Source organism: Notothenia rossii, assembly GCF_949606895.1.
Source record: "Notothenia rossii genome assembly, chromosome: 11".
Lineage (NCBI taxonomy): Eukaryota > Metazoa > Chordata > Actinopteri > Perciformes > Nototheniidae > Notothenia > Notothenia rossii.
In genome coordinates, this window is record NC_136910.1 from 27,921,556 (window position 1) to 27,937,622 (window position 16,067).

General features: G+C 39.9%; 2 protein-coding genes across 2 annotated transcripts; one reads left to right on the forward strand and one right to left on the reverse strand.

Moving 5' to 3' along the window:
• Nucleotides 1-1,231: 1,231 nt before the first annotated feature.
• On the forward strand, nucleotides 1,232-7,456 carry LOC307025285 (uncharacterized protein; the record flags this gene model as incomplete). The annotated part of the gene is made up of 8 exons (XM_079659923.1): nucleotides 1,232-1,258; nucleotides 1,369-1,541; nucleotides 1,855-2,049; nucleotides 3,001-3,087; nucleotides 3,176-3,429; nucleotides 3,507-3,632; nucleotides 7,044-7,184; nucleotides 7,340-7,456. Exons 2-8 carry the CDS (start codon nucleotides 1,376-1,378, stop codon nucleotides 7,454-7,456), a joined length of 1,086 nt encoding a protein of 361 aa, XP_079516049.1. The 5' UTR covers nucleotides 1,232-1,258; nucleotides 1,369-1,375.
• Nucleotides 7,457-9,349: 1,893 nt separating this feature from the next.
• LOC307023736 (uncharacterized protein) lies at nucleotides 9,350-13,591 on the reverse strand. The gene is made up of 6 exons (XM_079657235.1): nucleotides 13,175-13,591; nucleotides 12,950-13,083; nucleotides 11,332-11,479; nucleotides 10,993-11,241; nucleotides 10,622-10,892; nucleotides 9,350-9,858 (listed from the first exon to the last, which is right to left on the reverse strand). Exons 1-6 carry the CDS (start codon nucleotides 13,567-13,569, stop codon nucleotides 9,658-9,660), a joined length of 1,398 nt encoding a protein of 465 aa, XP_079513361.1. The 5' UTR covers nucleotides 13,570-13,591; the 3' UTR covers nucleotides 9,350-9,657.
• Between the last annotated feature and the right edge of the window lie 2,476 nt (nucleotides 13,592-16,067).

Consider the following 16,067-nt stretch of genomic DNA (forward strand, 5'->3'; position numbering starts at 1 on the left):
ACAGAGGCTACTCAGTACTGGCATATCCAGCCATGCAGTGGGGTGGTTTGTGAACTACCTCTCTGAAAGGTCCCAATGTGTTCACTTTGATGGGCTGTCTTCTGAGTGGTTAAACATTGCTAATGGTGTTCCTCAAGGTTCTGTTTTAGGTCCACTTTTATTCTCCATATATATCAACAGTTTAGGTGAAAATGTGGATGAAGCTACTTTACATTTTTATGCGGACGATACCGTGATGTATTGTGCAGGTCCCTCCATTCAGGAGGCGGTTGTTAATTTACAGGCTGTTTTTAACATTATTCAGACTCAGCTCTCTGAACTAAAGCTTCTTTTAAATGTGGATAAAACCAAGATAATGCTCTTTTCAAAAGCTAAAAAGTCACCAGAGCCTGTTTTAGATATTGTATCAACGCAAGGAACAAAACTTGAAGTTGTTGCCTGTTACAAATACCTTGGTATCTTGCTTGATGACTGTCTCTCTTTTAAACTTCATGTCAATAACCTGCTTAAAAAACTGAGGGTTAGGCTAGGTTTCTTTTTCAGGAATAAGTCCTGTTTCTCGCTTGAGGCCAGGAAAAGGCTAGTCACTGTGACCTTTTTACCTGTGCTGGACTATGGTGATCTGCTGTATATGAATGCACCTGCCAACTACCTAAGCAAACTAGATGCTGCGTATCATAGTGCTCTGAGATTTGTCACTAACTGTAAAGCACTTACTCATCACTGTACACTGTATACCAAGGCAGGTTTACCATCACTCACTGTACGGAGGCTCAGTCACTGGTACACTTTTATCTATAAAGCTATGTTGGGCAAACTCCCGTATTATATCTGTTCATTGATAAAGCAGAAAGTTGCAAGCAGCTATTGTCTGCGATCACAGGATATAGTCTTGTTAGATGTGCCAAGAGTAAGGACTGTCTTAGGTAAGACAGCTTTTATGTGCGCAGCTCCACTTGCTTGGAACAGTCTACAGGCAAAATAATTGAAATTGAGCATTTTTATTTCTTTGAATGTATTTAAGGCATGTCTAAATGAAATGCTTTCTGACACTCTGGGTAGTTGTAAATGTTGAATATGTAAATATGATATCCTCTGTTGTTTGTATGTTGTTTTTATGTTTCATGTGGAACTAAATGATGCAGGTCTCCCTTGTAAATGAGATCGATGATCTCAAGGGACTAATCTGTCTAAATAAAGGTTTGAAATGAAATGAAATGAAATGAGAGATGAAGCTGCACAGATTGAGCTGCAATGGGTATGTACTTCCTATAGAAATTGAAGGATGGTGTATTCTTTTTTCTTTGGGAAGTGTTGTGCACACAAACAAGGGAGTGTGAATATAATCTCAATTTTGTTAACTTGAAGGGCACCCATGCAGGCATTAGAAAGAGAACAAGAGGGAGGTGAAAGTGAAGAAAATGATAGCGGGACAGCTCCAGTCACTGACAGTCTTCCAGTGAGGCCATCAACATCAGCTGAGGGTTCAGTTGCCCCAGCAGCGATTGATGAGGATTTTGGTCCCAAAGAAACAAACAACGGTCTGTGTCATCACAATACAGTTGCTATAAGATTGTGTGTAATTTAAACTGTGTCAATAGAAAAATAACACCTGTAAGATATAATTGGATAAGCTAATACAATTACACAAAACAATGGGCAATAGGGTTATATATTGTTAAAATATTTTGGTTTTTTTACAGAAAGCGGTTTTTATATCAACTCAGCTTTGTAAAATATTCTGTAAATGTTCTCCTTTTCTGTAGACTGAGAGGATATCTTAATCTGCGGGTAACATCCCAACTAACAACATGTCTGTCTGGAATTGATCACTTTATTGTTGTTTTTTTCTAGATTGGAAGCTTATTAAGGAACCAGCTGAAGCTGCAAACGTTTTCAAAGAGCATCTTTTAAGGGAACATGCACCTGGAAAAGCACTGAGAATGAAGATGGATGTAAGGGACTCCGAAGAAGACAGGGAACGGGAACTTCTGTCATTCTATAAACAGCAGCAAGAATGGGCATGTCCACTTCATTGTATTCTTGTTGGTAAGTAATATAAAGTTTGGGTTACACTTTACTTGAATGGGTGTGCATAAGACGGACAGGATGCTGTCTTAATCATGACATGATGCCTGTCATGACACTTTATGACTGTCATAAGCATTCATTAAGTGACATTCGGTAAATGACGTCACTTTTAATGCCAAGTTGACATTGTTGTTGACATAGACCAAAATAACATAACCTGTCATAAACATGACACAGAACACCTTATTATCAAACTTTTTGAACGTTTTTGCATGTCTAATCTGGTGTCCTCTGTGCCAGTTATCTCTCAACCTATTTCCAACAAAAAAGGTAATGTAAAAACGTAAATAAAGCAGTAAAAAGAACCAACAAAATGCCTCGTCAATTCTGTAGATTCCACACTACAATGTGAAAGCTATCAATATATGACAGTTTAATGTTACGTTAAGACATAAAGCTAAATATATTTTCAAAGTTTGATAATCAGGTCTTATATGTCATGTTTATGACAGGTTACGTTGTTTTGGTCTATGTCAAGTTGTCATAACAAAGACATCTCAAACAAAGTCAACTTGGCATTAAAAGTGACATCATTTATCGAATGACACTTGATGACGACTGTCATAAGCATTCATAAAGTGTCATGACAGGTGTCATGTCATGATTATGACATTATCATGTCAGTCTTATGCATACCCATTCAAGTAAAGTATTACCAAAGTTTTTAATATAAATGTATCAGTAAAGTTTATAACACTCAGGTTTTTATATGAAATTGTTAAATGGGATCCATAAATCATATAATTGAAGATCACTGATGAAAAAAGATCTTGCATAATACACACATACAATATTGACTACTTTTTCCTTGCTTGTTAAATGTTACCTAATCCTGTTACCTGGATCAGTCAGCCATTGTTTTGCCACTGTTATTTATTAATTATAATTAATTCATCAATTTTATTTCAGGTGACGTTGCTGTTGGGGAGGGAGTGATGCGGTACTTTATGACAACAATAATATCCAAACTTCAGTTTGGATTCAGTCTAGATCTTGGTAAGTCTCTTCCTATTGTAAAGATGAAAATGTATTTCAGTGGTTAATTGTTTTTGATTTAATCTCTAGATCTCTGGATACTTTACAGGAGGAATGGGCCGAACACTGCTATTTGAGGGTGAACCTGATCATCTTGTTCCAGCTGCATCAGAGGTGCTTATTGAAAGTGACCTCTTCCGGGTTGCAGGAAGGATGTTGGCCCACAGCTTTCTGCATGACGGCCCCCATGTCACAGGATTAAGTCCTGCTGTAATTCATGTACTGTTCAATGGGGACCCTGAAACAGCAACTGTTGTTACAGAAGACTGTCCTGATCTGCACATCAGGAGCATCATAAAACTGGTATGTAATGTCAAAAAAATTGCCTTGCAGAATTATTGTTTGGGCAAATGTAATCACTTGTATGATTTGGATTTTAGCTTGAACATGAAGAACTTACACCGGAACAGAAGGACGCCGTTTCAGATCTTTCAATGTCCTGGGATCTCCCAACAGTCACCAAAACAAATCGGAGATGGCTACATAACAAACTTCTACTCCATGCAGTGAGTCCCTATTTATTGACGGAATTCATTGCTGTAGTTGTTGAAATTATAAAGTGTTGTGAACCCTGGGTTCTTATGTCAAAACAGGAAGAGATGGAAACATTAAACATATTTGGTCTTGGCCCATAGTAATGTTAGTTATTCAAAACCAGCATTAAATACATACAGTTTAACTACTACAATGTTTCTCATTCCTGCAAGTGTTATTAGAACAATGGTATATTTAAGAAACCCCAATTTCACAAAAGTTGACCCAGTAGGAAAAATCATCATAAACAAAATGCAATCCTTCATAAAAGAAAATCACACTACAGTACATCAAAGCAGCTCAAAAACACTCATCTGGTTGTGTGAATTTCCCTTTTGATAATCTACTCTAAAAAGGTGATAGTTAGGTGTTCACCACTGTTAACTTCTCTTAGTACCGTATTTGAGCACTAGACACCAGGTGCTGAAACTTAGAAAGTGGCATTTCCCCATCATCCATCATTGTCTTAAGCAGAACAGTTATGTCAGGTTTGCATGAAGCACCACTTATTCTCTCACAGGCATTTTGGGACTGTAGGCAGGAGAACTAGCATTCTCTTTAACTTGTAACCCAGGTAGAATTTTTTTTGTTGAAAAATAAAGGGACATTCCAGGAAAACACATTTGATTAGCGGCGTACGTACATTATTCTAGAACTTGAAAATGTCTTATAAAGCAGTGGTCCCCAACCCCCGGGCCCCGGACCGGTACCGGTCCGTGGGTCGTTAAGTACCGGGCCGCACAGAAAGAATAAATAACTTTCATTATTTCCGTTTTATTTATTATTCGAGTCTGAACAATCTTTTATTTTGAAAAATTCTCCGAATTCTCCCCGTTACATCCGTCTATGACTCACGTGACCCACTCTTGACACCGCTTGACCTATGCGATTGACACATGTCAATATTGTGGTCACGTGATACATTAACGGTTAGCGCTAATATTAAATATTAACGGTCGCGCTAACTCACAAGCTAGAAACTCACAAGCTAGAAAGATGAGTAAAAAACAGACGTCTTTGGAAAGTTTCTTTGCAAAGGGGAAAAGGGCCAGTGAGGAGACAGAAGAAGAGCCTATACCCACCAAGAAAAAGAAAGCTGCATTTAACAGACAGTACCAGGAGACCTACTTAAAATATGGATTTATCGCTACAGGTGATTCCCACGCACCAAGCCCGCTGTGCATAATATGTGGTGACCGGCTCTCCAATGAGGCAATGAAGCCTTCAAAACTGCTTCGCCACTTAGAGACTAAGCACCCTGCTTTAAAAAACAAGCCTTTGGAGTACTTTGAAAGAAAAAAGCAGGAACAAGAAGGACAGAAGCAATTACTGAGGGCCTCTGCAACAACAAATGCAAGTGCACTGAGAGCATCCTACTTGGTGGCTAATCGAATAGCTAAGGCTAAAAAACCATTCACGATTGGTGAAGAATTGATTCTTCCGGCTACTAAAGACATTTGCGGTGAACTTTTGGGGGAGGCTGCGGTTAAAAAGATAGCACAGGTCCCTCTGTCAGCTAGCACCGTCACGCGGCGCATCGAGGAAATAGCAGAGGACATTGAGACACAGTTGTTGGAGAGGATTAATACATCACCGTGGTACGCACTGCAGGTTGACGAGTCAACAGATATTGACAACAGGGCAATACTGCTTGTTTATGTGCGATACCTTTATCAGGAGGATGTGCATGAGGATGTGTTGTGTGCACTATCGTTGACAACCAAAACCACAGCCGCAGAACTATTTAAGACGCTGGATAATTACGTATCAGGAAAACTTAAATGGTCTTTTTGTGTCGGCATATGCACAGACGGAGCTGCTGCCATGACCGGACGGCTGTCTGGTTTAACTACTCGGATTAAGGAGGTTGCACCTGAATGTGAATCTACACATTGTGTCATACACAGAGAGATGCTGGCGAGCCGAAAAATGCCACCGGAACTTCACAGCGTATTGAATGATGTTGTTAAAGTTATCAACCACATCAAAGCACACGCACTTAACTCACGCCTATTCGAGCAACTTTGTGAGGAGATGAACGCGGAGCACAGACGCCTTCTGTTATACACAGAAATAAGATGGTTATCCCGAGGGAGATCGCTGGCCAGAGTGTATGAATTACGAGAGCCGCTGCAAAGATTTCTCTTAGAAAAAAAGTCACCGCTGGCAGCACATTTCAGTGATGAGGAGTGGGTCGCAAAACTGGCTTACTTGTGCGACATATTTAGCCAGCTCAATGAACTCAATCTGTCTCTTCAGGGGAAAATGACAACAGTCTTCAAGTTGGCAGATAAAGTAGCTGCATTTAAAGCCAAACTGGATTTGTGGAGACGACGTGTGAACAGAGGCATATTTGACATGTTTCAAACATTGGCGGGGATTTTGGAGGAGACTCAGCCGGAGCAGTCATTCTCCCAGCTGGTGCACGATCACCTGTCTTCGCTTTCAAAAGAGTTCGAGCGCTACTTCCCAACCGCAAAAGACCCACGAACTGAAAAGGAATGGATCCGCGACCCATTTGTCAACAAACCGGGCGAATCCAGCATGTCCGCGCAAGAAGAAGATCAGCTGCTGGAGATCGCAAATGACGGCGGCCTGAAAAGGATGTTCGAGACATCAACTCTGCCGGTATTCTGGATAAAAGTCATGGCAGAATACCCCGAGATTGCCACAGCAGCTCTGAAAACCCTGTTGCCATTTCCGACATCATATCTGTGTGAAGCGGGGTTTTCTGCAGTCACAGCAACCAAAACAAAATCACGAAATAGACTGGACATAAGCAACACACTCCGGGTGTCTTTGTCTCCCATCACCCCGAGATGGGACCGTCTCATTGCAGAGAAACAAGCTCAGGGCTCTCATTAATTTAGCGTTATGGTGAGTTGTATTTTTCATGAACTTCATATGTTTTATGTTGTATTTTGAAGGTATGTTTAAGTGTTACCAAAGCGACCAGAGAGCGCGAGGCAGAGAGGTTGTTATTGTTATTATTATGTTATTATTATTGTTGTTGGTGGATGTCAGGAGGACGCAAAAAAAAAAAAAATGTCAGGAGGACGCTGCTAATAAAGTTACATACAAGTACACAGTGGATTCAGGCTTTTTATTATTATATTTACAAAATACCATGGTCTTGTCATTTTATTTTGTTGTATTTATCCGCCACACCTTAAAGGCCGGTCCGTGAAAATTTGTCTGACATTAAGCCGGTCCGTGGCGCAAAAAAGGTTGGGGACCGCTGTTATAAAGGGTTGCTATATTGTGTAGTAGAGTGAGGATGGATTTTATAAATCAAGTAATTTGCTTTTTATGAACATTTTCCCTACTATTGGCAAATTTGGGTTGAGGATTTCATCTGTAATATGGATTTTTCTGCCTCTTAGGTTATTGGGAGGACCATGCGCCAAATCAAACAGTTGAGAAAAGGACTGAAAGATGTGATGGTATGGCCCCTGTTGACATCTAGGCCAGATGTTGTCCCTCTTCTTCTCCCCAAAATGACTGAAATGCAGTTCACACCACAGGTAAATCAGTAATTTAGTTAGATTTGACTTCACTTGATGAATGTACACACATCTTCAATGACTGAGCTGGTTCTCTTTTCCTTTACCAAGAATGTATTCTGCCTATTCCTTCACTAAAATAAGTTCTTTTTAAAATAATTACTTTGTTCTGTAAGATTGTTCTAGACAAAATCACATGGCCACTTGAGGACAGTGATGATGAAGACTTTGACATAGAGTCTACGTGCCGCATCACTGGATTTCTAAGGATGTTCATTGAAACAGGTAATTAACATTACACAGAGCTGCCAACATTGTGTTATAGAAAGTAGTAGCATGCCGAGCGGAGGAAGGCAATTTTTTTTCCGGCGGGGGGTCCGAGGTCCGCCGAAGCCCCCAGAATGCCCCCTTATTTCATTTTTACTTTACTTATTTCTATTTATCTTTTGTATTCAACTATTTCTATTTTACTGTAAATTGTATGTGTATATATAGTTCCCTATTCCTTTTCCTATCACCCTGCTGCTATAACATGTGCAATTCCCTCACAGGATTAATAAAAGTGTTAGCATTTATTGCAATAGTAGCTACAGAACATGTACTGTGCTGTGTAAACTGTACTGTATCACATAGTGTTTCAGACACACAAACTTTTCAACTTTCAAACTTAAACGGTGCGCTCCCAGAGCACGTACCGGCAGTGATCTAGAGCAGCGGTTTTCAACCAGTGGTACGGGGACAAACTGTCTCGCTCTCGTAATGTCTGTCTGTCTTGCTCTCGTTCTGTCTCTCGTACCACTCTCGGTTCCACTTTTACTTTTGCGCGCTACCTGTCTCACTCTTTTCCGACCTCCAGCTTTTCCTGCTGGAACCCGCCGCTTAAAGGTGGGGGTCCGCGGACCGGCCATAGAGCCCATAGAGTTAAAGGCGGTGGCCGTTAGCTTTAAAAATCCATAGATTAGCCGCACCGTTATATAAGCCGCAGCGTCGAAAAATGGGAAAAAAGGCGCGGCTTATAGTCCGAAAAGTACGGGTATGTTTTAATATACTCTATTGACTTCACATATTTTTCACATAGGCCTATCTGACTCTGAAAGCCAGCTACGAACCTCACCGCACGGCACTGGTCTACATGAATAGAATTCTTCATCAACAGCGGGAGCCAAAACAGCATAGCATCCTGGTAACAGTAGTGAGGGCATTACAAAAAAGAAGTACAGCCGATCCTATTGGCTCTTTGCCAACGCAAGGGACGAATCATAAAACGGCTTATATGTGAGCTTTAGTGCTGGTTGGATGTCAACACATGCACGAGGCTGCCAGCTCACCGATTCATTTTTCGATTTGTTAGGTAATGCGTAGGATATTCAAGTCAAGCGTAGCGGCGTAATTAGGGCCTGGAAATCGTATCTGCTACGCCAAAATCGTGTATGTTGGCAGCTCTGCATTACAGGTGAAACTCGGAAAATTAGAATATCGTGCAAAAGTTCATTTATTTCAGTAATTCAACTTAAAAGGTGAAACTGATATACACATTACATGCAAAGCAATATATTTCAAGCATTTTTTTTAATAATTTTGATGATTACATTTATTGATTTCATAAAATATTCTAATTTGATTCTTTTATTTTTGGTTTTCATAGCTGTAAGCCAAATCATCAAAATTATAACTGAGGCTTGAAATATTTCACTTTGCATGTTATGAGATTTGTTTCACCTTTGGAATTACTGAAACGAATGCACTTTTGAAAGATATTCTCATTTTCCAAGTTTCACCTGTATTTGGCTAATTTATTCTCTTTAGCAACTCTTCTATGTCTCATTGATATGAATTAAGTTGAACTAAATATAGTCTTGAATCCACTTTGACTTTTAGCTTCATCGGCTACACTGGTCCAGCTGCTGACGTTCTGGGTTGGCTGGGAGAAGCTTCCTCCTGAACTGAAAGTGGAGATTTCTGGTGGAACCCTTCCTACATCCTCCACATGCTTTGAAACACTAAAGCTGCCAGCCCATTTCAAAACATTCATGGACTTTGAGAAAGCACTCGTCTCTGCCATAAATAGTGTTCAGACTGGATTTGGACTTGTTTAAGTGTTTTTCGGACAGATGTGCACTGTGCAGTTGGTCAGGTCAATTGACACAAGTTCAGTGTCTTTGAAAACAAACAGTGAACATACTGTGTCCAGTAGTTGACAATTGTTTTATTCAAAATAGTTTTTTCCATTTACTTACACCCAACCATTCTGCATCATCAGCTTTCAGTGTTAAGAGAGCAGTATTCATGTTATTCATTCAGTGGTCAATAATGAGACAGCAAGTAAAAGGAGTGTGTTTTAAGTTTAGGAAGTAATGGAGCTGTGCATAAAGTCCATTTACAAGTTCATAACAGTGATGGAAGAGCTTTAAGGCTAAACTGATTTTAAGGAATGAAGCGTTTTACAAATATGATTGCTTGTTCTAAGATGCCAAATAAAAGCATTGGTTGGACATTAGTCTGCTATGATTCTTGATAAAACTTGCACAGTCTCTATATATGATCTAAGTGCATCAGTTACAGAAACTCCTGGAGCTCGCAAAATGGCAGCCTCTTCATCGGAGAGTTCATGGGCCAGCTGAATCTCAGGGACTGACACAGTGCCTCCATGAAGACTGTGAGGTCCATTCCAGTCGATCCCATAGTCTTCATAAACCTGAATGGAGGACAAGCATCAATCATCAGCATCAATCTTGTACTTAATACATCAAACTAGTTTCATTACTCAAAGTATTAAACCCTCATGCACTGTTGGATGTTTTCACTCTTAAATGTGGCCATAAATGTTGCTGTGTTACAGAAAATGGAATGATTTTTGGTGACACATTAATTTGAAATGAATTTTGTAAATATAATTTTAAAAATGTCACTAGGTCAATAATACACTGGGCAAATTCTCTACCTGCATCAAAGTCGTGGCTGGGGGAAAAAAGCCACTAAAATGAACAATAACGAGTCGGTAGTGGTTTCTAACAGTGCACAAGGGTTAAGTTTGTTATTTTTGGTCACTAAGTCAGTTGAGAAATTATACATATTACAAATAACCGAAGAAAAAATCCAAGGCACTAGTGAAAAAACTATAAAAAGCCTTTAGGATGGCCACTTAATGATGAAATGGTTAAAACTAGTCAGTACATAATTCAAAATGGGATACAACCCACATATCAGCAAACAGCCTTCTTATGAAAAAAATTACTGAGCACTATGGACCCTGTTGGTTTTTGGTCGCCTATATAGTTTTGTAAAATAATACAGCCATGAATACTATAACTATAACTCAGGTTGTTCTTTAAAAGCTCAGGAGACCTTGATAAGATGTATGATTCATTTAAAGTACCTTTATAGCATATAATTTCTCATATAATTCCATTAGGGAAACAGACTATTTAAAAAGTGTTAAAATGTGATCTTTCTTTAACCTCAGTAGGGTCCTCCATTGGGCCTTGCTCTCTGTATCTTCTCCAGAGTTGCTGTGGTGACTGATTCCTTTCAGTTCTAAGACCATGAAAGTTCCATCCATCTCTGAAAGAATCTAGGCTTTGCTGAATCAGAGGAAGGAAGATCCGGTGCAGTGCGAAAAGATGGACTTCATTGTCTGGATTCAGTGTTCCCTGATCTTCCAGTGAAGTGAAGATCTGATGAAAGAGGTCCAGGGCATGTTCATACACATCTCTCCACATCCTCTCTATTCTGTTTTTAGGATCAAATTGACAATTGGTGTTAATTTGTGAGTGACATATTCAACTGGTAATGTTTGTTGTGTGAGCCTAGTTGCCAAACAATTTTTTACCGCTGATTGTGGACACTTCTTCCTGTGATGTGCGAATTCCTGTTGGCACCTCTGCTCCTGATCATGAATTCTGCTACATCTGCATTCTCTCCTCCTTTATCAGACCGTACTCTTGATGGCAGCCCATACTGCTCAACAGCAGCGATAAAGCTCTGCAAGACAGTTCTAGCTCTATTATTGCCAGCCACAGTCAGGTAGACCACCAAACGACTGAATCCATCCACCCCACCATGGACAACAAATCTCCACCTGTAAGGCAATTGTAAACACACAAAAAACAACTTTACTGTAAAACAATTCTACTGACAGATGCATTCTTTATCTGCCAATATCACTGACCTGATGAGCTTATGGTGGCCATCTACATGCCATAAAGAGTTCGGGCCAGGAACAGAATACTGGCGTCGTCTTAACACACGCAGCCTTAGACGTCTCATGTGGACTCCCTCTGCATCGACTCTGCGTAATGAGTCTTGCAGTCTTGAGACTGAGGATAGAAGAATGAAATAAAAAAACCACACACTCACACCTGTTCAATCTACTTGACTAGTGCTGGAACAAAAATACTTGTGGAGTCACTTAATTTGAGGAAACAGTGTCATAACATAGTGAGGTGTGTACAACTATTACAGTGCAGAACCATGTCAAAATAACCAAAGTTAACTAAATTTTCTGAAAGAGAAAAAAGTTGTTACACCAAACTTAGTGATAGGATATTTTAATACATGGCTACTGGCTTCAAGTTAACTGCAAATAAAATGACTGGATGCATTGCAAATAGAAACATAGGCTACATGAACATTATCTTAAAATTAGCTAGGCTCACTACTGTATAGTTCATTTTCAAATAATAGATACAGTATAAATAAATGTAATCATTACCAATTCTGTTAAATTGATTGGTCAATCGTTGCATTCTACAGTCTGTTCTCACCACTGCTATGTATAACACGCAGTTGTTAGGGACACCGCTACAATTAGAGGAGCATAAAGGAAAAGAGGTTCAAGAGGAACTATGTAGGATATTTGCCTTATTTAAAATCAGCTTCGGACTAATGGTGATGGTTAGAAAAATTACTCATAACTTGTTACAGGGAGAGTGAAGGCGTGGAAAACAACCATGCAAGATCAGAGTCTGACAACACTACATAAATACACACATATAAAACATACACCAGAGGTGGGTATAGTAGCCAAAAATTGTACTCAAGTCAGCATTGTTACGTTAGAACAATATTACTCTAGTAAAAGTAAAAAGTAGTCATCCAAATAACTACTTGAGTAAGAGTAAAAAAGTATTTGGTGGAAGAAAAAAACACTCAAGTCCTGAGTAACTGTTGAGTAACATCTGATTTGTCAAATAAGAACATGAATGTAATCAATAATAATCTCTTTTTTGGGGGGGCTGTCTATTTTCATCTGGCCAGGGACTACAGCTGATAATATCTCTGTTGGCTAAAGCTGCCCTTTCTGCTGTTATGGTTACAGTCAATTAATTGGGATTGTCTACGATATTATAAATGAATAAACTTCAAATTCATGTATTTTAAACAATACTTCTTAACTACAGCACACATATATTAAATCTTTACAAAAGTAACATAAATCAAGGCACAAATATTATATGTACATATATTTAATACTCAGGTGGGTAGAGAAGCCAACAATTGTACTCAATAGTATTGTTATTTTAGAACAATATTACTCAATTAAAAATATAAAATATTTTTCATTAAAACTACTCTTAAAAGTGCAATTTATCCAAAAAGTTACTCAAGTAAATGTAACTCATTACTACCCACATCTGATATACACGCGTATGTAATCCCTCCATGCATTGATTTCTAAACGGCTTTGCGTTTTCTCACGACCCAGAATAGAGTTAGCAAAACATAGGAGAAATGACCGTCTCATTCTATATTATCCCTTACATCAGGTCATATATTATTATACTTACTTGTAACACGCACACCTCTTGCATTCAGATGACCTCGCATTAGCTTGTAGCCGGTGTTTGGATGTCTTCTGTGGAGTTCTGTTACAATATGGTCCAACTCCTCATCATTCACTGCTGAATAGAGGTCGGTCTTTCTGCACAAACAAAAAAAACATATTAGTATCGAGTTTGTTACACAACACCGGCCATTCATAAACTGAAAACTCGTGAATGTAGTGTAAATACCTTAGACCATTTTGTTTCATACGCCTTCTGATGGTCCTCTTTGAGACTCCGAACAATGCTGCAATTTGACAAACTGGTGTTCCAGAAAGAACTTGGTGTTCCAAGACTGCACTCGGTATGTCAAACGCCAAACGTCCTGGTCCCTGTGTGTGTTGTATCTGTTGCGCCCTGGTACCAGAGAAGCGGTGGAGTACTTCCTCTAAATTTGCAGTCACTCTACGATCAATATCTTGATCGGAAAGGGCGGAAATAACTCCAACAATTTCAATAAACTCCTCTGCTTTACACGCTACCTGCTCTGGGTCAGCAGGTCCTGCTTCCACATCTTCAGCAAGGTTTAAAATATCTCTCACCAACTCCTGAGAAAGTTGAAGAATGTCCTCCGTAGCCGCCATGCTTGGAAAGGCTTTAGACGAAAGCAATTGATAGACTAGATTTGCGTTAGCCCCGCCCCCTGACTTTGATGGGTGAGTTTGACAGATAAAATAAATTCATGAAGCGCTGCAACACAGGTCCATGAAATAATTAATTAAATAGTGAAATAATTATATGTGGTTTTTACATTGAATGAATACGTATTTGAATGAATTAATGACACATTTAATCACATATTTATGTATTTAATTCCAATTTTAATTCATTAATGACACATTTAATTAATTATTTAATGATGTATTTATTTATTTAATTGTGTCACAATCCATCCTCCATAGTAAACTACGTGTATTGTATTCACTGAATTTAACTCTCTGCCTTTAACGGCTCGTTGTAGCTCCAGCCCCCACCCTCCCTGTGAGCACAGTGTGCTCTGATTGGTCGGGACCATGCTGAACACGTAACATGAACGTGCCGGTTGCACGTTCATAATGCAGAGGGAAATAACTCTCAGAATAACGTTATTAGCAGATTTTTACAACTTGAGCAACGAATGTGTTTAATAAGGGCTATACAAGTGTTCATACTGGGTAGTTTATTTAGTTAAAAAAATTATCCAACGATTTACAGACCACTCTTTCCCCATGTAAGTCAATGGGAAAAAGTGTTTCCGGGCCTGGCAACTAAACGGAAGTGTAATATCGCCGTTTGGCCACCACGAATATTTTCACCTGAGTCCGGCACGCTTCCTGGGGGCTTGATCATTACCCTCTCTCAGGGGCGGACTGGCCATCGGGACGTTCGGGACGAATCCCGATGGGCCGGTACTGAAGTGGGCCGGTCGGACGATGTGGGCCGGCCGGTAACCGGCAGGGCTCGACATTAAATGGCCCGCTGGCCCGGAAACACTATTTAGACACCCCGGGCCAGCATAACGTACTTTCCACTTGCCCACTCGGGCCACAAAAAATATTGCTTTAAAAAAATTGTCTTGTGGTATAGGTATTTTTGACAAGCAATTTAGTTAAATTGTTTAGTTTAACAACGTTACAACATAGCGTTCCGTGAGTCGGTTGTCGTTGTTGGGTGAAAAGCAAACAGCTGTTTGCTGCGGAGTGCAGCGCGAGCAGGCTCCCGTGAGCGGGAGCGCGCTCCTTGACTACAGACTATCGTGCCATCTAACCATTCGCCAAAATGTTTTTAATACCAGCGGTAACCGGCAAAGCGCCGGGCAAAAAACAATCTTCAAATAAAAGAAAGTCACCGGAGGAGTTAAAGGAGAGTGACAGGGAGCATGAGAAGAAGAGGGAGAGAAAGTTTCAGCTAGCTTGATCGATGGAGTTGGCTTCTAGTGGTGCAGTGACGCGTCCTAAAACCCTTTTATAATCTATCGATTAGATTTATGATTCGAAAATTATAAAAGTAGGGTAGACTAGTGACGGCAGTTTGACACTGAAGCTTCGAACGGAACTTCAACCCTGGACTTCCTATTCCATAGAAGCATTGCTTCGAAGCTTGCTTCAAATCACGTGACATGTGACGTCCGAAGCAGCAACTGCTTCAAATCACGTGACATGTGACGTCCGAACCAGCAACTGCTTCATTTCCTGAATGAATCAACTCACTGGTTCGCCGTCCAATCAGGTGATTCAATGCACTGCCTCGTCTCGATTCTGACAGGTGACAGGTTGAAACAGTTTCAAATTTGAGCGCTTCAACACTTTATAACCGCTCTAAACAATGCACAATGTGTGTCGTAGTTTGCATTGTTGCCGTTGAGTTGTTGTTGGCATTGCATTTGAATTGGATCATTATAGAGCAAGCCAGGAAGAAAAATAGGTCGTTCTGGCTCGTGAAACACTTCGAAATGTGGAGAAGTTGTGAACAAAAAGACAATGAGTAATATAAAAACACTTTGATGGTTTAAGGAATTGATAGCCCAGTGGATAGAGCCGGCGGCCAGGATGCGGCGATATCCTCCTGGTTCAAAGCTCTGAATAGTTAAACTTTTAATCATTGCTTTTCTTCTTTAATACTTTAATAACTGATAAAAGGCCCTCTCCGCCCAAAAAAATGTCAAGCACTCTCTAGTCTCTTCTCAATAACCAAATACATACTATTATCAATCTTTAATTGCAAATAGAACATGATATTCAGTCTTATTGTGTGTGTGTGTATCGAATATTTTTCAAGGCCAAGATACGTTAAACCCACTGCAGCCTTGCACTTCGCCAGGACAGGTCAGTAGTAAGATTCATCCCGCTTTCATCTCATTAGTATGCATAGAGGGTGACAGGTGCTGTGACAGGTCACACCTTCCCCTACTTATGCTAATGAGCTAAGTCCCGCCTCCCCTTTGATCGAGGTGTGAGATCTCAAGTAGGTGTGATATCCTAAGTAGGTGTGAGATCCGTCGATAGGAGGGGGTTGATGTGTATTCACAGGTGTGAAAAGCCCCCACTGTTGCGCCTTATGGTGTATCATAAAAAATGTTTCAATCACATTAGTATGCATAGAA